A 27,573-nucleotide genomic window follows, 5' to 3' on the forward strand; every position below is an offset into this window, starting at 1 on the left:
TTAATGAGAATTTATGAGTTATTTTATGGTTGTGACAAATAAAACACAAAATCATGAGTGGAAGAACTGTACAGCATATTTATTAAATTATCTGTGCAAAGAGGAAGGACAGCAAAATTAATCTGAACCAAGATCCTGCACAAACAACACTTAGAGTAAATTACAAAAAGACCACGGGAGAGTTTGTATGTAGAAAAATAAGTTAGAAAATTGCAGCTGGGCAATTCATTTCTTTTTTTCTGCCACCATAAAAATGACCTTATAGAGGAAGAGAAACGCATGTACATAGTTTATTTTTTCTTTTTACCATAATACTTTTCCCTCTCATCAGTCACGTTACAACACTTTCTCATGAGATACGCATTTATCTTAAAACTGATTCACAGGTTTATGCACAGGTTCACAAAACCAGGGACTTGGCTGTCCAGTAAACGATGAAGCAGCAGCTAAAAACATGAAGTGCTACTGGCAGACACAAACCTTTAAATAAACTCTGCAGACATCAGTTATCTTGATTCCGGTCGATGGTTCTTTGGTTGGGCACCTAACTAAAGCTCCCTTGGGGAACAGGGATGTTTTCATGAAGGTATTTCATACTGCCTTGCTCAGAGAAGTCAGACACAGTGTGCCCTTCCCCTCTAAGGACCCATTTGGTGGTCAGAAGCCCCTCCAAACCCACTGGACCTCTGGCATGTATCCGTGCAGTACTGATACCAACCTCAGCTCCTGCAAAATAAATACAATTAACTTAACTCACAGTGGTAAGTTAGATCGATTTACAAAAGGATATATATTTTATTACAGATGGCAAAAGAAGAAGTAAAATGATGCCTGATTGTGTACATACCTAGGCCAAACCGGTAACCATCTGCAAAGCGAGAGCTGGAGTTCCAGAATACGCAGGCGCTGTCCACCTGCTGCAGAAACTGTTCGGCCGTCTCTTCATTTTCTGTAACAATGACATCAGTGTGGGAGCTGCCGTATTTGTGGATGTGGTCCACCGCATCCTGCATGCTGTCTACCACCTCAATGCAACACTCAAGGTCCCCATACTCTGTCCTCAGAGACTTCACCTCAGATGGGCTGAAAGTCAAATAGGATGCAAACCGGGGGCCTGCATGGATCTTTACCTGAGAGTAAAGAATGGTAACATGAAACAATGATATACTGTAATGCTATGTGTAATACTGTACTGTGTGTGTAATACTGTAAATCATGGAGTGTGGGTGCATTTTTCTTACATGTTCTGTTCTTAGCATATCAATGATCTGGTCAAATATAGGGGTTCGCAGTAAATCTCTGTGAATAAGGAGGGTCTCCATGGCATTGCAGGCCGCGGGGTAGTCGCATTTGGAGTCTCTGACTAGAATGAAACATAAATTAGTACATCTATATTAATTCAGCAGTTACCCCAACAAGTTAATAACCACAAATCCTGGGAAACATGTGAAATAATATCCATTACAACTGTTAGGTGCACTCAATTAACAAACAGAACAAGATTTTTTTACAACTTGCAAAACACTGTGACCAAACCATAGCAGTAATGGAAACAACATCAGAAGAGCTACACACAGGAACCACATACCAACATCAATGGCTTTGTCTATGCTGGCCTCGCTGTCTACGTAGACGTGACAGACACCCTCACTGTGGCCCAGAACGGGAATACCCTTGGCTGCCCTCTGGATGTCTCGGACCAGCTTGGATGAGCCCCTTGGGATGATGAGGTCGATCAACTTGTCTAGTCTGCACAGATCTTCAACTTCTTCCCGTGTGCTTACCTACACGAGGTAAAGGTGAATTTTAACATATCACTGGATATTTGAGGTAATACTGCAATGAGGTAAAAACACTGTGTTTAGACAAAATAATGCTTCCAGTTTTACCAGTTGAATTGCATCTGCTACTCCATGAATGGAAAGTGCTTCTTGTGTAAGTTGATGTAGAATTTTATTGGTGTTTGCAGCTTCTTTACCCCCCTTCAGAAGCAAAGCATTTCCACTGGCAATGGCCAGAGCTGACACCTGAAACACAACATTACATACATAAAAATCTGAGCTGAACTTTAAAGACGAAGATGTAAAAAAGTCTTAAGGCCAGCAGGTAATGGTGATTAAGCCCACAGGCTGCGCATTGAGGGTTGACTGACCTGTGGGAGACAATCAGGACGCGACTCAAAGATGACCAGCAGGACACCAATGGGGACAGTGATCTGTTCGAGCTCTAGGTTGTTGGCTACCCTGGTCCTTCTCAGCACCCGACCCACGCTATCTCTGGAGGATACAGCAAGCTGACGGAGGCCAATGGCAAGGCTGTTCAGCTTAGCAGTTGATAGGCTCAGGCGGTTGATCATAGGCTGGGAGAAACGACCTACGAGGACATCGAATAAATGAATAAAAACACTGACAACGCAATACTCTATAGATCCATGTAGAGAACATCTATCACTATGCTATGCCGCCCTACAACATAGGGCACAGAATGGCACCAATCGCAGTATGGATGAGTGCAGTTTGTAGAAGGTAAAGTAAAACGTGTGACAAAACAGCATTATAATGAAGTAAAGCAGTGCTACGGAGATTACCTGAGCTACAAATCTTGTTCCCCATACATAAGAAAACAAATGTCACATCATCATTATTTTAAGTTTTTTTCAGTGAAACTTGAAAATTGTGATGCAAAATCACTGTTCTCACTAAAAGTGAATCATACTGAAGTGGTAATATCTGTCAAAATAATCGCAATATGATTTATTTTTACCATATCGTGCAGCCCTACTCTGTACCTGATGCTATGGCTAACTCCATGTCTCTCTTGTTGGCACTGAGAATCTCCTCTTTCTTCTCTGTGAGCAGCTCAGCAAGACAACAGATGATCTCCCCTCGCTGGAACAAACAAACACATGCACACACCCATATGATTAACAACACCAGTATCAAGAGTAATTCAATTTGCTACCGGTACAATGTAAAATTGAATAATACTTCATAATTCACAAATTATATAATGAGGTCAATATAAAAATATTAATCAATGTAATGAAAACCTGTTGGATTAAATCTTAATAGAGCAGTGCTAAATAAATTGCAATAAATGCCATTCCAGTAAGGAAATATATATATAATCATACAAGCCTCAAAACAACTTGAAAAATCATCCTCTTATACAAGCATCTTAAAACCTCACTACAGTTAGCCAGACCACACTGAGAGTGCAAGAACCTCACCTGTTCAGGGAGCAGGGAGGCCAGAGTCCTGCCTGCATGCCGGGCCATCTCTGTCTGCTGCTCCACAGTTGGACCTGGTGGTATCAATAATAAATTAATCAAATGTAAAAAACACACAGAAGCAGGTAAAATATTATTTTCAGATGGTTGTATCCTGTACCTGCAGGTTTCACTTCAGAGAAAAAGGTGCCAACTTTCTTCCCTTCCACAATGTCTGTGATGACGTGACCTGTGACTTTGGGATGTGTGCCGTTGGCAATGACAACTGACGTCCCACCCTGCAGTGCCCAAAGGGCTGCTTTCACCTGATTCAGACAACATAATGCAGCTTCTTCATCATTCCATGAGCTCAGTCCTGTTTACACTTTGAGATACAATACTGTGTGTCATGCTGACCTTGGCCTCCATGCCGCCAAGGCCGACTCTGGACTTGGTGCCGTACGTGATTGACTGCTGGTCTCCAGGATAGAAAATATCAATGAGCTTGGCATCATCTGTTCCTGGGGGACTGTCATATAAGCCTGTGGAATAGATATTTTTTCCTTTTTAATCCTTCACAGAACCAAAGGAGTCACACTGATATTGAGATCTTTCGATCAAGAAAACCCTGACAAAGAGGCCCAATAGTGTACGGAAAGTTTCGATTAGCATATCACAATGCAGTAACAGGATATCATTGCTGAAATGATACGTTTATTAATTAATGATTAATAATTTTACCTTTTTTAAGTACTCCAGTGAATTAGCATTACACTTCCATGGAGTTGGGAGACAGATTATAAGGAAGAATGGTCAAAATCAGAGCAGCTAATGCTAAGAAACCCTGACTTTTATTCTCTAGTATTGAAACGCTCCAACGAACACTGTATGTCACATTCCATGTACAGTACCTCAGTAGCGTCTTTCATTATCAATCATCAAATCAGTAATTATTTCTGTACCTTCAACATCAGACAGGGCAATAAGGAGGTCTGCTTTCATTTCAACAGCCAGCCGTGCAGCCAGGCTGTCATTATCTTTGATGCTGATTACCTGAAAAACAAACAGAAATTTCATTAAGCCAAAAGCAAAATCACTGTATCTCACATTATACTGTAAAATAAGAGCTTATCAGTTGCTACCATGCAACAAAAGCCTCCCCGTCCCATTCAGTTACAGAACAAACAACATATGTTCACCTCTTTCCAAAAACAGATAACACAAGCAAGTTCATGCATGGCCACCATACTTTAACATGACAACATTACAACATTAAAAGCAGCCTTTAAAATTAAAAGCATGTGTCCAAGACGTTATATGTTAGCGAGGATGGAGGTAAAAAGAAACACACATCTTTCATTAATGTATGACTGAAGCAATCCACCATCACAACCACATTTAGCATTCCCAGCATGCTCTTCACACAGTACCCACATTAACCCCCTGCAGGTCACTGTTGGGAACAGGGGGCGGAACAACAGCATCATTGGTGTTGATGATAGGAACGATGTTCATCCGCAGCAGTTCATGGAGCGTGCTGTTCAGGTTGCGACGCTTCTGCTCATCGTGAAAATCCAAGTTGGTGACCAGAATCTACAGAAGTGGACAGAAATGTACGGAATTAAGTGACATTTAACTCATTTGCTGACAGTGTTTTATTTGGCGAGAACAGTCGAACATATACTTGTGCAGTGCAGGTGCTGTACTGGGTGAACATAGCTTCATACAACGCCATCAGACCGCTCTGTCCAGCAGCTGCGCATGCTCTTGCCTCCAAGACTGGAACTGACTGACAGACAAAGAAATTTCACAAAGGTTAACAAGACTGTGAACAAAAGTCAACAAATGTCTTTAAGCATTCCTCTTAAATTCCCAGTGTTCAAGATTATTATTCACCATGTCTTTGAGTTGGTTCTGTCCAGAATGCAAGGCTTGTCTGACGCTCTGAGACAGCAGGATCTCATGTCTCAGTCTCTGCTTCCCAAACGCCACAGCTCCACTGGTGACAATCATCATCTCCCTGCCCTGATTCTGCAGCACGGCCACCTGACGGGTCACACAAAGACATTCAAGTTCTTCTTTAACAGCCAAGATCACTTCTCAGTCCAGTTTGTTTTTAAGTCTTCCTTGAGCCCACATAATGTTTTGCTGACACTACCACAGCCATCATCAACAGAGTTCCTCTCCCATAATATTAATGTGGCGTTACCTGCTCTACTATTGAGGCCAGTCGTCCCAGTGCCAGGCCGCACTCATCCCGCGTCACAACAGCACTCCCCAGCTTCACTACAATGCGTTTGGCCTGCTTTAACTCACTGCGGTGGGCAAAAGACTTCCCATGGGGACGTGGGACTGCAGAGAATAACAAAGTCACATTTTATTACACATCAGCATGCATGCATTATAGCGTACATATCAAAAGAAATTATGAGAATAGTTCAGGTATGACAAAGAACTTGGCTAGTTACTTACATTTAACCTGGGAATACGCTCTGATGGAGGCCGGACATCCATTGGACTGCCGGATTCTGGATGGCAGGCGAGAGCACAAGGCCAGCCTGGCAAACATGGCTCTGACACTTAAGGACAGCTGTGAACACACAAACCAGTGACAGGTCACTCTTACAGTGCAATAACCTCATCTGAGATAAGCAGCTTTAGGATATGATAGACAACATGTATAGTTGGCTCTAAACCAAGGCTTACAAATATAAATATCATACAATATCAAACTCATTGAATATTATTCATTTGAACATTATTTTAGTCTCACTGGAAAGCTTTGCATCCTGTGCCATATGGTTATTATCAGCACTGTGTTAGTTGAACTTGGCAGACTGACCCAGTAAAGATGATGTTGTCTGGATTCATTCTCTTATAATATTCGCCAGTAGAAACACCCAGGAGCTTGGTGCTGTGCACACAAATAAACTCTAACATATGTGAAGCCACTAAAGTTAAGAGTTAGTTTTAACAACAACAAAAAGGCTAACAGATTGTAGCTATGTGTCCAGTGTTGCTGTCAAAACGTACCTGGGGCTAGCTGACGTTAGCTAGCATTAGCTACTGTGAGCTACCACACCTCGCCTAGTTTAGCGGCTACTTTCAACTAAACACGCGGAGGAACTTTGGTGCAAAATAGCTCCTTACCTGTCAGTGTGAAAATCTATAAAACCCAACCACAACTACACCAGCGAGTGCACAGCAGGAGACACGTAGCAGCCGGACTGGCGGTGCTTTGCTTTGCCACATCCACAGCCCACGTTGGATGGGAAGTGCCGTAGTTGAGGTATGCACGAACGACGTGAACGTAGGCTATCTGGGTACGGCGGCAGATTACGTCTTTACGTACGCAGAAATAGTAGTAAAACGTAAACTGGCTGGGTGGACGCTTCTGGGGCTGTGGGGGGTACAAGCACAGGGATGGAGGGTGAAATATACACTGGCTGTTCATTTGTTTCAGCTTTTATTAAAGTTAAGAAAACAAACTAATTGTATAAATATCAAAATATAAATAACTGCAGATTTTAGACATATATTATTTGTTAATTATTGTTTTGCATGAGATATATGTTTTGGGATGAAAGTATTGATTTATTGAATGTGTCACATATTTGTTGTAAAATGAAAATGTTAAAATAAATCTTAAATCACAGTTCACTTAACATGTCATGCTATGACATCCCAGAAAACTCTATCTGCTAATCAAGACTTACAGATGCAGTTGAAAGCTCCTCAAAAAAGCTAGTAAGTGAATTATTTTTGTCAAACTGCTGTTGAGTAAAGAATGAACTTTCTCAGTTACATTAATTCATTTTAGTTTGATTCAATTTAAAAAAACTAACTGATAACTCAATACACTTAATCCAGTTTGTTGGAAATGTTCCATTCAATTGTGTGTAGTCTCCTGAGAGTCAATGGCTTGAAACAGCTACTGGAGGATGTCAACTCATCTTTAGTAATCTGACACTGAGGCACATGAGTGGCGTGTGCATGCCAAGAGAGGCCTGTGAAACATTGATGAGCAGGAAGCCCAGGAGCACAGTGCACTCTGAGCTGCCATAACAGGTGCAAGCAGAGCCATGGGGACTGTTGAGAAAACTTTAAAGTGTCCCGTCTGCCAGGACTTCTTCACAGATCCGGTGACGCTGCCGTGCGGACATGATTTCTGTCTCACCTGTATCCAGGCTGTGTGGGAAACAGATGGACCTAATGAGGGTCCTTTCTTCTGTCCAGAGTGTCAGGTATTTCTCCCCTCTGACCTCAATCTGGAGAAAAACACCAGCCTTCAAACCAAAGTAATGGACTTCACCACTAACAGACCTTCAACAGCAGAGCTACAGACAACAACACCAAGCAGGGCAACCAAATCATCTTCAACTATCCATTGCGACCACTGCATACAGACACCATCGGTGGCCATAAGGACCTGTCTGACCTGCGATGCCTCACTGTGCCAGGCTCACGCCCTGCTGCACCAGCAGAGGTCTGCTCTGCGGGACCACACAGTTGTGGAGGTGACAGGGGATCCGCTGTCTCTGAAGTGCAGGGAGCACCGCGATGAGCTCAAGCTCTTCTGTATGGAGGAAAGGGTCCCCGTGTGCTGTTTGTGTGTCCTCGTTGGCGTGCACAAGAACCACAAAGCGTCTCAACTCCATGAAGCCTGCACTGACTTCAAGGTGAATATCAGTATTGTTTTGTCACTGTCATAGTTATTAATGTCCCAGTTAGGGTATTTATTTTCCATAGGCCTGTTGTATTTATCTCTTTAGAGCATGTTAGAGACCACTATGAACCAACTGCTGAAGAGGAGAGGTGAAGCAGAACATGCCATCAAGGACTTGGAGTCACTATATACACAAACAGTGGTACAGTCAATGTGAAATACCCCTTTAATCATCTATGTTTTGATTCATAGAATCCCCTCTGATGTAATGTTTTTTATTATTATTATTATTTCCCAGAAGTCTGCTGCAGATTTCAGAGAAAGAGTCTCAGACAAGTACAGCAGGATCCGCGTTGTGCTGGACGGTGATGAGCGTCTGATGATGCAGATTATAGACGCAGAGGAGACGTACATGACAGAGTGGCTGGAGGCCCAGAGGGGCATCATGGAGGCTCAGATCAAAGAGATAGACAGCCTCAGAGCCTCCAGCAAATCACTCCTCCAAGAGACAAATCATCTGCGATTCCTGCAGGTAGATTACCGGTATCATATATTATAGCTGTGTTTTTGTGATTATATGGAAGTCTTGCACAAATGCAACCAAAGTGTTTTCAACTGTGGTACATGACTTGTTTATTTTCAACAGCAAATCACAGCACAGAATCTTTGGTGAGTATATCGTCACTCTTTTTTTCTATCCTAATTGCCTTCTTTTAGTTTGTTTTCTGCTGTCTAATGGTTTTCAGTTTTTATTGTAGTGACCCAGTGGATTTAGCACCAATCCAGAAAGTAGACAAACATCTGTGTGACCCCGAGAAGCTGAGAACAGTAGAGAGGCTCGTGGATGACCTCTCAGTGGCTCTGTCCCAACACTTTCCACGTATGTGGTCATGTGAGTAAAGAAACAAATATTTTGCTTTCTAAAATCAACCCCCGTTATCTCTGTAGTTGTGTACTGAATGTAGATTGTTATTTGCAGATCTAAGTTCTCCTGCTCTGGACTCCAACACAGCCCATCCGAAACTGGAAATATCCCAGGACAGGAAACAAGTGTATTGGAGGCAGCAGCCTGTCACTGAAGCTGTTAGCCCTCAGCCTTATGACTCCCAGTTTAGTGTACTGGCTCAGGAGAGTTTTACTACTGGCCAACACTACTGGGAGGTCATAGTCCAGGAGAAACCTTACTGGCTAATAGGTGTGACCGCTGGGCCAGTCGAGAAGAAAGACGGTCCAAGCCAGAGATCTACCAGCCTGGGTGTGAACAACACATCCTGGTGCATCTACCATGGAGATGGACAATACCTGGCATGTCATGATACCCAGGAGAAGCAGCTGTCAGTGGAAAAAAGAGTGAGAAAGCTGGGCATACTGGCAAATCTCCAGAAGGGGGAGCTGTCATTCTACGATGCTGATTCTATGACCCTGTTGCACTCTTTCCGTGTGCAGTGCACAGAGCCTCTCTACCCCATGTTAAACCCATGCATTGATGTGAATGGATTGAACAGGCAGCCTCTTACCTTGTTCTTGATTAAGGACCCCTGGAATTGTGAACACAAATGGGGCTAAAGGATGAACTTAAGAGGACAACCCTAAAAATGTTTCCATGTTTCATTCCAGTTTTGTATGCTGTCAAAATTTCATAGCCATCATCAGTTTCCCTGCCTTGACTTAAACTATGATCAATTTACCTACCTCCATATTTAAGAGAAGATATAGCTAGAGATAGATGATGGACATACAATACATTTCTCATTTCTAGAAGCAATGGGAGAGAGAGTTTAAAATACTACATTATGATGTTCTGATGTTCACATTATTATTATTATTATTATTAATAGTATTATTATCATATAATGTTGATGTTTCATAGAAAACTGTTAAAGATTCTCTCCAGACATGTATTAAGATACAGTCTGCTTGGAACCACAATGTGTGTCTGATATGTTTTTTCTGTTAAAAGGAAGGAATGTATAATTTCCACAATAAAATCCTTAAAAAGACCTCTATTCCTTGTACCTCATTAAAATTGCAGAATCTATGAATATGCAAATTGTGTTCATTTCTAAAGTTTTTCTGCTGGACACAAGATGTCTCCTGCTCCACTGTAAAGTGAATTCTCAGTCTACTTACACTGGTGGCTTCAAGTTTCTACATCACAGCTATTTGTGATGTCACAATTCATGCTTGTAGGCTCAGCCCGTTTAATCAGATTTTCAATAAGCACAGAGAAACTTTCAGCAGATGAATGTGAAAACATCCTTCTAGTGTCAAACTCTGCACATACATCATCCAGCCCAGTGAAGCTCAAATATCAAACTTATAGCTGAGAAGAGACATTTACATTTTTGTAGTGGTCTATAATCTTATCCATATTACCTTTTCATTGTCTGCAGTTGTTGTGTGCATTAAATATTTCATCAAGTGGTATCAGGTGCATCATCATACAGCACTTTTGTTCCATTGTAAAGTCTATCTATTCAGTCCACAGCTCTCATGTTTGACCTGATGTAGCCCAGAAAGTAAATGACCCGTGTGTAAATTACTGGCTTGTTCTTTGTACAACTGTCCCCTCAGCTCACCAGACCATGGAGGACATGCACGCCTTCATTCTCACATGTCAGTGATACAGAGTTGCTGCCCTGGAGCAAACAATATAATGCAGTGACAGAATACAAGAGACTTGACTTTATTTTTTTAGACTATTAAAACAGTCCAATTTTCCTCTGTGTACATGAAGAAGAAGAGATGGAAGAGTACAGTCTGAAAATCCATATCCATCTGTCTGCTCCTTTTCTGGAGCCTTGGAGGCACCAGGCACAAATCATCTGTCAGAACATTTTCATAGACTTTAAAGCTGGAGAACATTTTGTGGCTCGTCAGCTTTTCAAAAGTGGTGACAAAATGAGAAAATGTAACCCTATTTGATCTTGTCTTTGTCTACTGGTTTATTAAAAGGCATATTCATGAAAACCAGGGGTGCAGCTATGGATTCTGTACAGTAAGGACATGAGGCACAGAGCAGCATAAAGAGAAACTCAATGAAGTACACAGTAAGAGGAAACATTTATCTGCATGGTTAATTATATGTCATTAATGATATATCTACTTACTGTTAGAAGTTTTTATTTATTTTATTTATTACGCATTCCTCCACAATTATAATGTAATTCCTGCTGTGAGACCACTGAGAAAAGAAAACATTACACTTTTTGTTTTTTCTGAGGGCTGAGGGCAGTCACATTTTAAATGTATTGTGTCTTTTCCTTTTCCGCATCACTTTTTATTGTAAGGGTTTGGGTTGCCTTTGGCTTTAGGGGGAAACCGATGGAATATGACATTTAGTTGTTCAGAGAAGACAGACAACACAATTTGACGAAATGCTTTATTTGCTTTTGGGTTGTAGTAGCACTGGATTTTAAAATTTAAGACCTGAAAAGCAAAATAACAGGTCAACTGCAAATGATCCAAAAGCTAAATCATGATGAGTAAGTAGTTGTTCCATACACAACCAAGTCCTCCGCTACACGCTGGCATGTTGCTGAGTTAATAGAGCTTATTTATGGAGATGCTGCTCCAGTCTTTGACTTGATCCAGTCCACAAAGTGAACAACCCGTGTGTAGACGCCAGGCTTGTTCTTTCTTCCACATTGGTCTCCCCAACTCACCAGACCATAAATAATATCAGTACTGTTCTGCTTACAAGTCAGTGGTCCTCCAGAGTCACCCTGAAACAAGAGCAAACAGATGACCAGATAGAAAATCACACAACTATTTTAAGAACTTATCTCAGATATGTGATTCATGCATATATGTTGAACAATAGCATGCACTTAACTAGCAAGCTTCCTCTACTAACCTGGCAGGAATCCACGCCTCCCTGCAGGTAGCCAGCACAGAACATAGTATTATCCAGGACACTACCATACACAATGGGCTCAGAGCACTTTTCCTGGTTGATTAGCAGTACATTGGCCTCCAGCAGGTGGTTGGTACCATACTCAGCTGCAAAGATGAGGTGGGAAAAATTCGATTTTACCAAATAACCAGAAAAACAAACATGACATTGTTGTTTCTGATTTAAAGATTCAAGGTTTAGGGGGTCCTTTAAACTAAAAGACATTAAACTGTTATGTGCTTCTGAAGAAACCCAAAAGATCTGAATGAAAATAATGGCTTTTATTTTGTGTCTGAACATGAAAAAGTGGCCTTACATTCCTCAGTGGCACCCCATCCAGAAATGGTACACTCCTTCCCATCAGGCAGTTGGGCATCTGGCAGACAGGCTGTCTTCACAAATTGGGTCTCATTGGCACAAACTCCATCGGTACCGCTCAGCCTCAACAAGGCTTTGGAAATTCAGTTTGGATAAAAGTCACAACAAAACCAAAAATAAAATGATACATCTGCTTCATGAACTATATTCATATACTATCATTATATAATTACAAAGGTACTTAATTGGTGACACTTTCACATCCTTAAAAATTATTAAGATACAGATATGAGATCAGATATTAAATTCTATTATTGTTGTAATACTGGTGCTTATTTTATAGAAATGAGAGAGACATTGATCACCTATGTCATTGTAAACAGCCTCTTTAGTCTCCCTGTAGTTCTCATGTACAATAGCCTCCTCCACTCTTACGGTTTGCTCTGTGAGATCCTCCGAAGACAGTGACAGACTTCCCATAGACACCTGCATGTCCTGGTTTTGGTCACTGTCCAAACACAATAAACACATAATTCAGTAAAGATTACATTCACATCTGAAATCTATTATATCAGCTGATGTCAGATTTCTATTCCTAATTATTGCACTTACATGCAGTGTCCAGCTGTCAGTACCCAGCAGCTCTCGATGAGAACTCCTCCGCACACGTGTCTGAATGCTTGTTTAGAGTTCTTTCGTCGCACTTGCACAGACACCTGCCAGGGTATAGCACCAGGAGCGACTTTTAGACCCCCAAAGATTCTGGTAATGGATTTTTTTGGCTGAGGCTTTCCACAGGTTGAGAACTGTCGTGGTGGGGAAGTGCCACTGGGGATGGGAGATACACTAGCTGATGCAGAAGAAGGTTCTAGATCCTCTGTCATTGTTGGGGCGGTTGTCATTTGGGGTTGTGAATCGGTTGGCTTGACGACTCCTGTAGGTACAGGTGGTGTAGGTTGGGGCTTGGGAGCAGTGGGTTTGGGGTCTGGCGGCACAATTTCAGTTGGCGTCACACCTGAAAACATAAACAAGAAGATCGATAACAACTTTTATTGACCGCACTCATAATCAGAGAACTGTCTGAAGCTTCAGAGCTGACCTGTTGGTTCAGGACATTCTGTCACATCACAGTAGTCCCAAAACAACTTTCTGCCTCTTCTGAAGAAACACCAGGGCATCAGCTCTCCATCTGGGTTTCTGTGTCATACAAATATGTGAGTGAGCATCCCCTTGCAGATGTCCCCTGCCATTTGAATGCACATTTTTATTTTCTCCTGACCTGCAGAAGTTGTGAGGGCCAAGTCCATCTTTGTCCTCGAAGGAGCTGAAAGGATCAGCTCCTTTCTCCAGGATGAAGTGAGAGTTCCAGTAAAGGCATTCATCGCCATCATCTGTCTCACTCACATTGCCACGATATGACTCTCCATCATCCACATAGCAGTCATTTGGTCCTAAGAAATAATAATAATAATAATAATAATAATAATAATAATAAAAATAATACATTTAATTTATAGAGCGCTTTTCAAGAAACTCAAAGACACTTCACATGAGTTAAAAAGGAAAAGAAAAAGGTAATAAAAACAACACACTAACTCTCAGCAAGAGTATGAATAAGAAATATAGCACACTCGGTCAGAACATGAGTTATGACAATGCATGTACTGGACAGGGAAAAGGAAAACAATAATGTAGCGTGTAGTATTTACCAACATGGCAGAAACGTCCTCTGTACCCTGGAGGGCACTGGCAGTCAAAGTCATTAGCATCCCTGATGCATGTTCCACCATTCCTACATGGATTAGGCTCACACAGTGACACTTTGGAGAAAAATAGTTAACAGTGAATGCTTTATTCAAGGGAAAAGACAGAAATATTCTGTCTTGTTTGTACGAAGAAATACTCCTTACAAGTTCTGCAGTGTGGAGGCTGGAAGGGCGCCTTGCATTTGCACTCATAGAATGGGGGAGTTGAAGTCAGCACACATTCACCACGCCCACATCTACCTCTCCTACAACGTTTTGGACCTGAGATGATGACACAATAGTTTGAATTTATTTTTGCTCATTACATATTGTGCATATATGACCAGTCTGCAGTCCAAAAACAGCACAGGGAAAGTGTTTCAAACCTTTTTCGCATTTCCTTCCCTTGAACGGTTTGGGACAATCACATTTGAATTTTCCCTTGTTTTTCAGCTCACACTCTCCATTGTTGAGGCAAGGGTTTGGGTTGCATTGGCCTGAGAAATGTCAAAAGATTAAAAGGGGAAATTAAATTAGAACTTCACATTGCAATGTAGCCTCATTATGTAGCCATTAAGAAATCAGACATTACACAGATAGATATAAATAGCTTGACAGAATACCTGAGTGTTAACTCTCTCACCTTCTGGCTCTTGAAGTTCCAAAAGCCAGTCTGAACTTTCATCGTCTTCATCATCATCACCAGCTCCATCAAAAATTTCAAAGAAGATGTCTAAAACAGTATATTTCTTTTATTAGATATAAAGCATCATTGTTTTCATCTCTTTCTTATCCAATAAAACAAATATCAGGTTGACTGGGGAGTTATATTATACACTGTAAGTATCCACAGGATACTAAATGTTAGATATAGTTCTCTATATATAATATGTTATAAAAGGAATACAAAGCAGCACTTACCCTCAATTATATTTTTAAATCTTCCTCTCGTTTTGTTGTGTTTATGATGCCCACGTCCATTATCATGATGATGATGTTTCTTGTGCTTTTTATGTTTCATCTGAATAATAATTTGACAGCACCACATAAGAGTCATAATAATAAAAATAATGTGAAGTAGCTATAATTTTGTTGTTTCTGACAGTTCAAGATTACCATGATAAAATAAATGAAATTAATTAATCCTTTTAAGCAGAAACGTGGACAGTAAGCTTTACTGCATTTTATTCCCAGCAAAATGCATTATCAAACATTGCAACATTGTAAATGAGAGCCAATACATTTGCTGCACATATATAATGTAATATAGTAAATACATACTTCAGCAGGTATGAGGAGCGCTGCTAGGAACAGGCAAAGGAAGAGGAGCTTTAGGTTCATGATGGCAGTGGATCACAAGAATTCCAGGAGAGTAAATGAGATTGTGCTGTCTGGCAGATCCCTCACACTTTTCCAAACATTTGTGTAAGTACACTAACCTTTGATTCACCGGGGGTGTCTGGCATCCATCCCTGGTGCTGAGTCAGTATTATTGATCTTGACTGTGCTCTTGGATAGTTATTTTTTCAGGAATAATATGCAGGACATTTTGAATGCACAAATGATTGGAGCAAATTCAACATCAGCGACTTCACTGCCCTTTAAACATTTTTCATATTGAAATTCATTAAAATGAATTGTGATCAAATAGGATAAGAGTGTGCTCATATGCAGCACAAAAGCTCAGAGAGCATATTTGCAGTCAGTTTGTTTGTTTGAATGTAGACTTTGGATCCAAATACACTAGGTGCATATCAGGATACACTACCAGGTATTGTTTTGGATCTCTTTATACATTACAAAATCAGTGTGTGCTTAACTTACAGCATTATTGTATTCTAAATCAAATATACCAATAACATCACTTGTACATATAACATTATGAGTAACTTTGTTAAACAAGACTTTGTCATAAAGTGAGAATATCTAAACTCAATATGCTTACAACACTGTTTTCATGGTCCTTTTACCTAATTTAGTGAGCGTAGAGATGGGCCACACTGTTTCTAATATTTTTTTATACATTCATCTGAAAGTTCACCTATAGGCACTGAAAGCGGTGGCGGAGCCGAACAATTTCCACAGGTGTGGCCAGGCAGGGGCCAGTGTTCACTGTGGTGTGGCACAGAAATTCCTATCTTGTTCAGTTTTGTTTGTTTGTTTGTTTGTTTGTTTTTTGCATGGCATTGTGCTGTACTTAAGTTAGATTCTGATATTTTCTTATGATGAATATGTGTGTATCTAAAATGACCCCCTAGTAGTGGTTTGGGGAGGTGCAGTACAACGAGATGGGTGCTGTGCTAAAAAGCATTCCCATTAAAGCTGTGGCAGTAAAGAAACGGTTCAGCACAAGAAAAAAATTACCCTATGTGGGGTGGCAAGTGGGGTTTAGCCTATGGTTGCCATGGCCACCACTGGCCACCCCCTGGCTCCACCTATGTCTGAAGGAAATGTGTAGTGTTCTCTTTTAATATGATTGGGATCAATAAAGTATATCTATCTATCTATATATCTATTCCTTGAAGGGAACTGTCTTCCTACTGAACGTTTTCTTTACATTGTGCCTCTATGTCATATGAAAGAGGAACAATTCCAGTATTAGCAAGGGTACCATTTTCTAATAAGGAAGGGTTTATTAGTTGTAACTAATGGCTTTATTAATGTTTGATAAAGAATATAGTAATGCTTTGTAGATTGTTTATCCTCCTCCAGCATGTGTTTTTAGAAAACTCTTTCATTGATTAGGAAGACACTTTTGAACCCTTCTTCCAGTTATTAACAGGATTACTTGGAAACCCATGCACATTTATTAAATGGATTGCTAACATTTATAACTGTATTATTACCAAAAAGAAAGCATAAACACGGCCCAGACAGATATTTCACAACCTGAAACCCAAAACCTTGTTATTATTGCTCTTTTGATTGACAATGGCTTATAACATCACATTAATATTGTCAGTGTAGTCACTATCAATGTCTCATGCTGATGTTAGCATTCAGCACGAAGCACCATAATGCGTACAGCCTCAGAGAGCCGCTAGCGTGTACGTAAACTCTTGTTTAAAGGACCGGTGTGTAGTATTTAGTGGCATACTGCATTGAAGTTGGTGATTGCAACCAACTGAATACTACTCACCTTCCAAGCGTGCACTGCAGTGGCTGACAAAAAAACACAAAAGGACCTATCTAGACCCGGTGTTCGGCTGGTTTGGGAGACTCGGTGGAAGAGGACCTGTTCCCTCAGTAGATAAAAATAGATAATTTTAATGTAGCATTATTTTCAGGTGATTATACACTAATGAAAACATACCTAAAATATTAAAATGATGGCACTATATAAATAAAATTGAATTGAATTGAATTTTGTATTTGAATATTGCATTCCATTTCCGCCATATTCTGCTGATAGATCCCCTATATCTCACACACTGGACCTTTAATTATTAATAAGGCCATTAGTTACAAGTCATAAACCTTTGTAAGTGGTTCATTATTAGAAAATAGTGTCTCAGCGAGGAATTACTAAAAGCTTTTCTGTGAAGCTACTAATCCAAGATCACTGGTAGGAGATGGGGCATTACAAATTACAATAGGCTTAGAATTGGTGCCATTATGGTCATGGCCAGGACACAGTGCCAGGTGGAGGCAGTCTGAGAAGGTTCCTGCACAGAAGGAGAACAGCGGCGTCATGTTGTCTGCCTCAAGAAATGTCACCAGTCCTGCAGGAAAATTACACAAAACACCAATCCGACAGAAGCGTTTAGTGAAAGGCAGCTGATGAGGCACCCCTCCATGCCATGCTGTATACTCCCCATCAAAGAACTCCACACACCAAGACTCGTCCCCTCGGCCCAGCCAGCACGCCTCAGTGGTGCCCTTGCGGGGAATGGTGGGATAGGTGACACCCAGCTCCCAGTAAGTCTTGCCAGTTACATCAACCTCCCAATAATGGCGACCAAAGCTGAAGCCTTGCAAGCTGATGACATTAAGGGTGGTGTCAAAGCGTCCAGGGAGGTCAGGAAGTTGCTGCCAGGTGTCTGTGTAGGTGGCACTGTCACCTTTGGGGGAGATGATCAGCTTTGGGTGAGCCGTCTGTGGATCCAGACACACCTCACTGGAATCTAGAGACACATATTTAACACATTTTACACACAAAAATCTACATGTTACAGAGGTTGAAATGTGGTTACTATTACTTATAGAAATAATGTGTCAACTAACAACTCTTGATGAGTGTCTTGATTATAGGGGTTTGTGAGCCGATAAGCAGAAGCATGTTGTTGGTGAGGCTGAGAATCTGGTCAGCTTTAACTTCGTCCAGACTCACACGGATCGGGTCTGTTCTGTTAAGCAGATCCACCACTCTGGGGGAGTCAGATCATAGTGAGAAACATCAGCTGCTGCACCACTGCTTCATACTGGAGCTCTTTTTAAATGATGACATGATTCCATACCTGACCCCTGTCTCCATGTCTTGCTGCTCAGAGAATGAAAAGAAAGACTGAAGAAAAGCAGAACAATGAAGATTAATATACATACATGAATGAGAAGGTAAATATTACATTTCCAATCATATTTGACTTTGCAGCTATCAACTGAATCACCATTGTGTCAGGTTCTATGTCTGTCTGGTCCAGTGCCACAGAGAGTCTGGCCAGGTCCTGCTCTATCTCCTGGATTAGAGCACAGTTCCTTTCCATCAGCCCATCCAGGGCAGAGACAGCAGCTCGCTCCTCCATCTCCAGGTGCGACAGGGTAATCCTCATGTCCTCATCCAGGATGGCCTGGATCTCTTGATATTTCCGTATGATGCTCTCCCTTATCACTAAGGACTTTTTCTGAGTCGGGCATAAGCATTTATCAGTTTATCATACTGCCTGACCACAGGTGTATTTATGGTGTTAGTGTTTTTGTAGCAGGACAACTGATGACATTTTTCAAATTTAAAGCTACAGTAGATAACTTTTCTAAAAATAACATTTTGTCACATTTGCTGAACCTTTCACTGTATATTGACAGTAGTACATAAGACAGATAATCTGTGAAAAAAATCAGGTTCCTCTGGCTCCTCCTAATGTTCCGAATGGCATTTGGAAAACTCCACTGGGCCTGAATGAAAACAACCAATCAGAGCCAAGAAAGATAGCTGATTATTGAGTCTCATTCCCAGGTCGTGTTTCCAGTTTCTACTGTCAGGATATACTGAAAGTTTCAAATATTAAAAAGTTACCTACTACAGCTTTAATGTCACAACAAAGAAGAAGATTTCATGTTGTGGCAAAATGTAAGCACTGACTAGGCTGAACACAACTTACTGTGATTTCTGATTGCCGTGCTGCCAGTTTTTTCAGTCTGTATTTCACAGCTTCCCTTTGCTTCTTGAGACTCTCTTGGTGCTTTTCTAATGTCTCCTGTAGAGAGGGTTGCACACACATTCAGCACAGCTCAGTTCAACACCACTCAGCCAAATTCTTTGTGGCGAAGGGCGGCTGCAGAAGCAGAAGCAGTTCATTATGAGACTTTATGTAGGTAGCAACATAGTGGAGATTGACTGACAGGAGTGTGTGTACTGTCACAACCATCTTGTCTTTAGTCTTTCTCTTGTATTTTCAAATGGTACAGTTTCCTGTGGTGGTACTGAAGGTTTTTCTGAGTTTCTGACACCTAATTGAGTGGAAAATTATGTTCATTGATTTCCTTATTTTCGTTACACGACTGACACACTGCAGTGTTGAGACCCCTGAAGCAGGAATCTGTCTTCTATATTCCAACTGTCAGTGTTGGTCAGTGCTGCCTTTTCCAGGAGGAACAATTATTATCATTCACATTTGTCCTACAATAATTCCCCCTGTGACTGAATGAGGCCACATTGCACACATTGCACAAGTGATGCGTTATCTGTGAGTGACACTATTTGACTTGTGTGGTTCATATTACAGAGCCAACATGGTCTAAGGAGAATATTTTTGTCACAACATGTTAGAGACCACTGGCATGTTTGTGCAGTTTCTACTACAAATTGCTGAATGTTTTATGCCACTGTAGACATTTTCCAAAGCACACCATGGTTTTCTAAATTGTTAAAGTCCGCCTCCACCCAGAAATACATTTTGTGTATTGTTACCTCACTTAGATACTTCACTTTGCAGACTGAGTTTGACAATAGTAGGCTGTCTTCATACTTGTCTGGTGAAGGAGGACAGTTTCTCTTTGCACATCTTAAATCACAGTTTAAGATGCAGCATCTCAGACTTGAGAAATTGAGACTCATAATATGTGGCTCCAGTGATAACTGAGATAATTTAGAAACATTTATAGATTATAAGGGCTAATCTTTAACCCTTCCCACCCTCCTGAATGTAACTCCAAATGATTCACATTTAGTTATTATCTTGTATGTATTTCTCTCTTTGTAGCACATTACAAGTGAGATAATCCTTGGGCCTTTGCTTTGTGCAGCTGTCTTCATTGTTTTTATTTATTTATTTTTTGTATTGTTGTGCAGCTGTTGTGTAAAAAAAATTAAAATACATAAAAAAGCCAGTTGTTGCCCAGAATGCAACATACCCAAGTGTGATGTGAAAACTTGAACATGAACCTCCAGTGCACATACACTGAGCATGGACCTTTGTTAGTTAAGTTTTCAAATGAACAATATTTGCATATTCATATATTCTGGATTTTTCTGTGGGGAAAAAGTAGAGTAGATGCAATTTGAAGAATCTTTAATTGTTTTATTTAACTTTTTGTGGGAAAAGCAGATCAAACACATTATTATTACACGTATTTTATGTCTCAAAACGAGTCTGGGGGATCTTTAACTGTGTTTCTCCTACCATCCAGGGAGCCACTGTTCAGTTAATTTCAGTATTGTATGTAAAACATTAAAAATGGAGTTATCCATTTATTTGAAATTAGTTTCCTTTCTATTTTTTTTACATTATTACGGGATAATTAAGTCAATGTCAAGTATTGTCTTCAAAAGTCTTCAGGGTAATGCTTTACAGTAATTCAGGTGTGAGGCTGTGTCTGATATTTAATAAGAGTTAACAGCTGCTGTCATGAATATACCGAGTTGCCATGTTGTTGGAAACAAAAACCCAGAGGATGAACAATAGAAACATATTATAAACAGGATGAAAGGATTTTGGGAGTTCCTTGCATTAAAGATGTTGCCGTGGCTGCCAAGTCTCAGATGTCTTGCCTTCCCAATTGCACTTGAATGTATCAATCTGGAGGAGGCGTTCAAATAATCATTGTTTGCAACACAAAGATAACGAAACAGAATGTTGTTTAATGTCCACATTATCTTTCTTAATCAAGATTGTCAAATATTTCCAAAAAAGTGCATTAACAGAAACAGCTGCTTGAAATGAAGTAAAACCTTATTAGTTTGGCAAATGGTGGCATGCTTTGGAAAATGGTCAGTTATACAGTATATAAGCAGTACATAATGTGTTATATATGGGCCATGGTCTTTGAAGGCACAATCTGCAGTTTCAGTTTCATCAATGGTACAAGAATAATGACTTAATCTTTCCTGGGATGGTGTTCACTAGTATATGTAGTGATATCAGAGGAATATTTGTTACTTCATAAAACTTTAAGGTGCAGATATGCACTGTAAGTACTTCATCAGAGTAGAAGGCTAAAATCTAGTAAAAAGATGTTTCCTCACAGGGGCCCCAACTGATGTGTTTATGAAGAAGGTCAAAAGACTCCACCGTCTGATTGGTCCCATAACAGTCAATCAGTCCTCAGACTACCTCTCACCCTGGGTAACATCACTGAACCAGGATGTATATGGGTGAAATGCAAAGAAGAAAACAGAGAACAGAAAAGAGGCGGTGGGTACCTTTGGTATAGCCGAGGATCATATGGTTCATGGTGATTTAAAGCTTTATTGGCTTAGATTTCAATACAACAAATGGCAGTGTGGGTTTTCATTTATAAAACAGTACTTTCAAATACAGTTGCTTCTTACATTAGGTGTTTTATCTATTTGTTGGTTACTGTATGTTGGATACGGCATTAAAATATATTAAGATTTGTACTTCCAATACATGTAAAGGGAAAGTGTCTGGCCATGTTTATGAGAGCCTGAGAAGAGAGACATTTTCTTTTTGTCAGGGTCAGATGAATGTTTGGCATGTACAGTAGGCAGGGGAAGGAGACTGACGATGTGTAGGTGCTTGGATGATTCATTTCCATGTTGATCCGGTAAAACAGTTGATGGGTCAGCTGACTGCTTTCCCAGTGGCTTTTTTTTAATTCAAAGACTCACTGAGCCGATTCTTGCAAACTTTGGACTAAAACTGTTTCAGCCCAAGCGAAGGAAAGCTGACACATGTTCAAGCTACGAGCATGGACATTTCGTAATGGCGCCATGAGGTTCTACTGTACTTACAAAGTTCCACAGGAATCAACAGCAACAAATAGTAGGAAGAAACAAGCAAGAAAGAAAGGAAAGCAGTTCCACTCAAAGCAAAGCAAGAAGTAAAACAAGCGCAGTCAAACCAAATAACATGACCCTATTTATCATTCAGTCTCATTCTTTGTCATTTTTGAATATGGAAGAGATTCCCATTCCTTGTTTCCTGTGCAAGTCTAACTGGACAAATCATTCAGCTCACAGTCGCAGGAAGCATCAGAGCAAAAAGAGTCCATTTCACAGCTTCCTTGATTATGCCAGGATAAAACAAAAACCCAGAAGGAAAGGAAATAAACCAAAACCTACATCTAGATTACAGTTGTTGTGTGCTATCTGGATGAATGTACAGTATGTGCATGCTGCTCTGAGTGCTAGAAGAGCTTGGCCTTCTTTTTCATGTCGTTGCGTTTCCACAGGGGAAGCCTGTCAAACTCCTGGATCTCCATTCCAAAGATGTCAAAGAACGTTTCAGGTGCTAAGTGGCGCTAGAATTGAGAACAAAGGTGGAGAAAACAAAGGAGGGGAGGGTGGGAGGGGAGGGGGGTGTTCGTGGTTAGCACCAAAGCCATAAAAAGGGTCACTGCAAAAATGACAAGAAGCAATGGATACTGCACATTCGTTGCTACAGTTGTATTTGTGTAACATGTTATTTACACAAAGTAGAGAAATCCAGTATCAATTGCGGACAGTCAGGTGGAAAACTGATACCTCCAGTCTGGTTCTGTCCACATCCCTGGGCAGTTTAGCTCTCCCTCTACTGGTTATCATGAGCATTTCATAGGGATACACCTTCAGAAGGAGACACTTGTCAGTGAACAGGTCAAACCTACCAGCTAAAGTTAAGCTTCAAAAACCTGCAAACAAACTTTTTTTGATTAAAACAAAACTATCAAATTTGGATATCTTTGTAGTTCTGACTGTGACAGAGGGAACACTGGGTGGGAGAACAGGTATGTGACAGGAGGCCGACTGGGAGTGAGAGCTGTTTTTCTAAGGTTGTTCGGGAAAATGCAGGGTGCTATGGTGTGCACACTTTTTTTGGGTGTAGAAACGTGCAGTAGATTAGATAAGGGCAAAAACATGAAAACAGAGTTATGTAACGGGCTGTATTTTTAGAGTAATTTAATGCAAACTAAAAAAAGAACTAACACCAGTAATGTAGGCCAAGTAAATTCATATGGGAATGATTGTCCTGAAAAACTGAGGTGCTGCTACTTTTCTAAATAACTAATCCCATCTGTACAAGAAGAAACTTGCAAATCATAGTTGTTAATTTAGGTGAAATGCTCAATAATAAGCAACTAGAAGTTCTTTGAGGCCTCTGACCAACTCATATCCACACAATAATGTACAATATCTTATATACTACGCAGTATATAGTGATATGAGTTGTTTGGATGACAGTCTGGGTGTTGGATTCTCCACTGTATGCTGCATACAGTATCCAGCCACTTTAAGTCAAAGCTATGTGCAGATGAGCATGGAGAAGCCAGCATGCTAAGCGCTAGAGTGACTTGGCAGCTCCTGAAGCGGCATGCTAAATCAGGAACCCAGCTAATGTGAGTCTTTCACCTCCAGGAAAAATCTCTTTTAGTTCCCTATTTCTTCCACCAATGTCCCCGCACTAAGAGGGTAAATACAACAAGCTAATTATTTCAATTCCTACTCCTCTTTTGGGCTGGTCTCTCAAATTGCCATGGTTGGACTATCTCTAAATTAGTGGCAACGTGTATTCTTGTTTACAAGTTAAAATGCACTTAAATAAGTGAACAATGTATAGGTTTTGTAACATATTTCAGTGTAGATTACAATGTTGTCATCAGTACAAAAAGAAGAAGATACTTGCTTTTGGTTCCAACATATTAGGCATAGATACTCCCCTGTCCATCCTTGCAAGTGCTGCACGGCCATCCTTAATGTGCTAAAGAATAGAACATACACAAATGTAATATAGTGGAAGGGGACTGCAGGGTTAATGGCAATGAATATGTCCACTAATGACACTGGGCAAGGTTTTCACTGGATGGAGCGAGTAGCTTGGATACTGTTGAGTATCTTAATTAGTATTCAAGATGGGCAGTCTTTTACATGTTCTCTGAATGTATCTGTATTTTTTTTTTTCTATGGTGAATATATTCAAATGTGACATTTAGCTTGAGTCATAACATTGGTAAACAACACACAAAACAAGACATGAGGCAATGATTGTACATTGCATTTACAGAACACTGGTTCAGCTACTGGGCAGTGCATGTTTAGCTATTTGAAAGCGCTGCACTGCATGCCCTGTAGTTGACATTAATCCAACAATGATGCAAGCATGTAGCAGGAGTGAGCGGTGTGCATTCAGGGCAAGGTGTCTCTTGCAACCCATGAGCAAGCAAATATATTATGCAAGGTGAGGAAGCATGCCATGTGAAAAAGCAGATGAGAGACATACCTGAAACTCTGCAGGACAACATGGGACAGAAAATGAGACTCACAGTTAATGGTTTTGCTGTCAAATCCCCTGCCAGGCTACTATCTACAACACTGCTGTCCCTGACGACACATTGTGTGAATCATTATACAAATATTTCAAAATGCACGTCCATTTATGTACACGTAGCAAGCCATTTTTGAATACTGATGCAGAATAGCTCTGGTGAAATTGGCAAGAGATTTGCTTGGTGGCCACATTTTGGTAGCAGCTCTCACCTCTGCCTCCTCCACACATGTCACCATAGCTGTTGTACTGGGTGAAATCTGTAGACTGGGGCTGTGGGAACACATACGACAGTACATTAGCATTAAGATATGGGCATTTTGTTGCTAATTTAGGAGCAAAATACAAAACTATGTATAAAACATGTACAGAATTTGTGTTTTTCTGCTTCTTGGTGATTAATACTTTTTCGGATTGTCAACTATTTGCATGTCAGTATGAGTGAGCGCTCACCCGATGCAGCCCATTCCTTCCATAGCCAGGCAGAGAGTTAGTTTTGGTTGGAGAAGTTGGATCTGAAAAATAAATATTGTCCAAGATTAAATTTGGCCAAGATTTTGACCCAACTCAGGTACATTTATATTAACAGAGAATTTTTCAAATCACAAATTAAAGGAAGATTAATGTCACAGTAAAACAAATGCAAAGATCTTCAAGTGTTATATAGCACAGACTTTGTGTTACAGTACATTGCTGACAACTCAGGAGCATATTAGCTGATGAGACTGGTCTGTACCTGCGTCACAGTTGGTCTGTTTGGGGTCGTAGCGCTGAGCAGAGAGGCTACGTGCGTGACGCTCCCTGATCTGCTCTTTTTCCATCTCCTCCTTCAGGATGAGCTTTCCCAAACCAGACTGAATCTACACACACATGCACACATTCAGATCATTTACCATATATCCACATCGGTCTGTGACACAAACATTTAGGATGAAAAGCATGCATGTTTGGCTTTCAGATTTATGATTAATAGCGGATATACAGAAAATGCAATAACCAATGTGTGTCTTTATGTTGGTATTGGTAGCAGTTAAATTGAAGTTTCATGGTTATCTCACTGACCTTGCTGAGATGTTCCTCCTGGAGCTGCTTTCTTTTCAAGGCCTCTTCCTCCTCATCTTCTCTGGATCGTCTCCTCCCTTCTGACCCTACGGGTGCCGTACACAAGCCCAAGGAGTTACATAAAACACATATATAGACACCCATAAAGACAGACACACATCTTTCTGGAGGAAACCATGCTTCACATGTATTTGTATAGTAAAACCAGATGAAATGTTTCATCCACAGTTCGGTTTTTGAGAAAGACAGAAAGATATGGCTGATTCATTCGACTGTAGAGCAGTGAGGAATACACACAGTAAATGAGTAATTGACAGAAGAACACAAATGTGAGACAGAGTTGACGAGACAGACAAACAGAGGGACTTATCGGAATATTTGGCTACACTGACATGATGGATGTTTACACTTCATCATTCATGTCAAGATTTTGCTGGATGTTAAATACACAGAACAGCACAATGTAAGACAGACAGACAAAGGTCAGTTTGAAGTCAGTCTCAGTTATCTCTGTCCAAGTCATTTGTGGCACTATTGTGTAGAGCTAGTGCACCCATCATGTGCAGTAAGTGAACGTAAAATGGTGAAACTGATGCTACCTCAAGCAGAAAATAATATGCCAGCAACAGAAACCAAACAACGCTTCTGCTTTGTGCAAGCAAAACATAAAGGCAAATACTGTAACGCCTGAATAACAGCGTGAGCCCGGAGTGAAGCAGGGATGCAGTTAAGCTTTTGGGGCAGCTAGAAGGGAGAAACAAGAGTTAGGTTGTGGTAAGGTGTCTATTGTACCGCTAGAAGGTAGCAGTGCAAGCATGCCCATCAGGAGCCTACTGTACCTAAAACAGCGAGAGAGTAGGGCCAACGGTCGCCCTCACTCCGTGAGCTGTCGTCCGGAGAGGGAGCATGGGCAGCGGGGAAGGTGGCGGATCTGATGATGTCATCAGCAGACTTGCTTTGGCGTGCTATGGCAGCTGTATCTAGGTTGGTAACCATGGGAACTGATCTATCAGTGTCTGGGTCACAGTCTCAACCACAGGTAAACATCTTAGCACCATCTGATCGTCCGGCTTAAGGATCATTTATTTCTGGTCATCTTGGTTTCAAATATTTGTCGTCTACAATGCAAAAACATTCTTTCCTAACAAGTCACTGAAGACTGGATAAAGCCTAAAAATCTAATCTTCTGAAATAAGTGGTGGTGAAGTGCCAGTGGGTAAGAGTCTGTGCGGTTTTAAGGATGTTTCAAGGGTGATTTTAGTGATATCTTGCAGAAACAAGATTAAATCTGCTCAAAGAAACATCACTTAATCAAAGAAAAATCTCAAAACCAGCTGGGTGCATTGTACATAAGTGAAATCTGCTCACACCATTGGATTATCTTTTCAGATCCATTTTAAAGAGAGACTATGTAGCTTCTGTCTTACAAATGAAAAGTTGAGCTCATAAGAAATAAAAGATATTACAGTATAACTGACATTACTGAGTCCGTTTTCTGACTTATCACTCTTCTCTACTGCTGTAAGCGGCTGTCACAGACAAATATTTCAGTGGTTTTATCGCAAAACGAGTAAACATAAAATATATTGTAGCTACCCAGGAGACATGTTCATGCCATTCCTCTTTTACTTATCAAGTTGCCTTTAACACAAATTACTTCTGTAATTGTCACAACTTAGTTACATAGTCTCGCTTTAAGAAAAGACTGACTGTAACATTACTACTGTGACTTGTTAAGATGCATAAAGGGCTGTGTAAAA

General features: G+C 40.6%; 6 protein-coding genes across 10 annotated transcripts in view; 2 read left to right on the plus strand and 4 right to left on the minus strand.

Annotated features, from left to right (window-relative positions):
* Positions 1 to 54: 54 nt before the first annotated feature.
* Positions 55 to 6,491, minus strand: LOC127350395 (delta-1-pyrroline-5-carboxylate synthase). The gene is made up of 17 exons (XM_051376960.1): positions 6,359 to 6,491; positions 5,681 to 5,798; positions 5,418 to 5,560; positions 5,105 to 5,254; positions 4,893 to 4,997; positions 4,643 to 4,801; positions 4,171 to 4,261; positions 3,626 to 3,750; positions 3,390 to 3,534; positions 3,230 to 3,303; positions 2,789 to 2,888; positions 2,153 to 2,373; positions 1,890 to 2,027; positions 1,589 to 1,784; positions 1,242 to 1,363; positions 848 to 1,130; positions 55 to 726 (listed from the first exon to the last, which is right to left on the minus strand). Exons 2-17 carry the CDS (start codon positions 5,775 to 5,777, stop codon positions 545 to 547), a joined length of 2,331 nt encoding a protein of 776 aa, XP_051232920.1. The 5' UTR covers positions 5,778 to 5,798; positions 6,359 to 6,491; the 3' UTR covers positions 55 to 544.
* A 799-nt stretch (positions 6,492 to 7,290) lies between these two features.
* Positions 7,291 to 7,920, plus strand: LOC127379468 (E3 ubiquitin/ISG15 ligase TRIM25-like). Its single transcript, XM_051429094.1, has one exon. The coding sequence runs from the start codon at positions 7,291 to 7,293 to the stop codon at positions 7,918 to 7,920; it is 630 nt and encodes a 209-aa protein (XP_051285054.1).
* Positions 7,921 to 7,991: 71 nt separating this feature from the next.
* Positions 7,992 to 9,791, plus strand: LOC127378038 (tripartite motif-containing protein 14-like). The gene is made up of 5 exons (XM_051426529.1): positions 7,992 to 8,076; positions 8,173 to 8,406; positions 8,521 to 8,543; positions 8,633 to 8,766; positions 8,854 to 9,791. Exons 1-5 carry the CDS (start codon positions 7,999 to 8,001, stop codon positions 9,438 to 9,440), a joined length of 1,056 nt encoding a protein of 351 aa, XP_051282489.1. The 5' UTR covers positions 7,992 to 7,998; the 3' UTR covers positions 9,441 to 9,791.
* A 1,451-nt stretch (positions 9,792 to 11,242) lies between these two features.
* LOC127378900 (hyaluronan-binding protein 2-like) lies at positions 11,243 to 15,280 on the minus strand. The gene is made up of 13 exons (XM_051428272.1): positions 15,114 to 15,280; positions 14,754 to 14,853; positions 14,476 to 14,565; positions 14,219 to 14,329; positions 13,998 to 14,114; positions 13,797 to 13,907; positions 13,367 to 13,538; positions 13,187 to 13,284; positions 12,700 to 13,102; positions 12,453 to 12,595; positions 12,086 to 12,220; positions 11,731 to 11,876; positions 11,243 to 11,599 (listed from the first exon to the last, which is right to left on the minus strand). The coding sequence occupies exons 1-13, from the start codon at positions 15,171 to 15,173 to the stop codon at positions 11,432 to 11,434; spliced, it is 1,854 nt and encodes a 617-aa protein (XP_051284232.1). The 5' UTR covers positions 15,174 to 15,280; the 3' UTR covers positions 11,243 to 11,431.
* Positions 15,281 to 16,754: 1,474 nt separating this feature from the next.
* Positions 16,755 to 19,793, minus strand: LOC127378931 (probable E3 ubiquitin-protein ligase TRIML1). Its single transcript, XM_051428317.1, has 5 exons — positions 19,151 to 19,793; positions 18,440 to 18,673; positions 18,290 to 18,336; positions 18,057 to 18,199; positions 16,755 to 17,956 (listed from the first exon to the last, which is right to left on the minus strand). The coding sequence occupies exons 1-5, from the start codon at positions 19,268 to 19,270 to the stop codon at positions 17,358 to 17,360; spliced, it is 1,143 nt and encodes a 380-aa protein (XP_051284277.1). The 5' UTR covers positions 19,271 to 19,793; the 3' UTR covers positions 16,755 to 17,357.
* Positions 19,794 to 21,716: 1,923 nt separating this feature from the next.
* The window catches only part of LOC127378847 (actin-binding LIM protein 1), a 33,649-nt gene continuing 27,792 nt past the window's right edge, over positions 21,717 to 27,573 (minus strand). For 2 of the 5 annotated variants that reach the window (XM_051428137.1, XM_051428145.1), the window contains 9 exons: positions 26,653 to 26,793; positions 25,814 to 25,899; positions 25,488 to 25,611; positions 25,205 to 25,266; positions 24,964 to 25,024; positions 24,707 to 24,714; positions 24,113 to 24,187; positions 22,975 to 23,055; positions 21,717 to 22,751 (listed from right to left, as the gene is read on the minus strand). In XM_051428137.1, the coding sequence (XP_051284097.1) occupies positions 22,638 to 22,751; positions 22,975 to 23,055; positions 24,113 to 24,187; positions 24,707 to 24,714; positions 24,964 to 25,024; positions 25,205 to 25,266; positions 25,488 to 25,611; positions 25,814 to 25,899; positions 26,653 to 26,793 (752 nt within the window). In that variant the 3' untranslated portion in view covers positions 21,717 to 22,637. Of the gene's footprint in view, positions 22,752 to 22,974; positions 23,056 to 24,112; positions 24,188 to 24,706; positions 24,715 to 24,775; positions 24,808 to 24,963; positions 25,025 to 25,204; positions 25,267 to 25,487; positions 25,612 to 25,813; positions 25,900 to 26,652; positions 26,794 to 27,573 lie in introns of those variants that run through there. The other 3 variants (XM_051428156.1, XM_051428173.1, XM_051428165.1) reach the window with 3 other exon arrangements.

Source organism: Dicentrarchus labrax, unplaced genomic scaffold (assembly GCF_905237075.1).
Source record: "Dicentrarchus labrax unplaced genomic scaffold, dlabrax2021, whole genome shotgun sequence".
NCBI classification, from domain to species: domain Eukaryota; kingdom Metazoa; phylum Chordata; class Actinopteri; family Moronidae; genus Dicentrarchus; species Dicentrarchus labrax.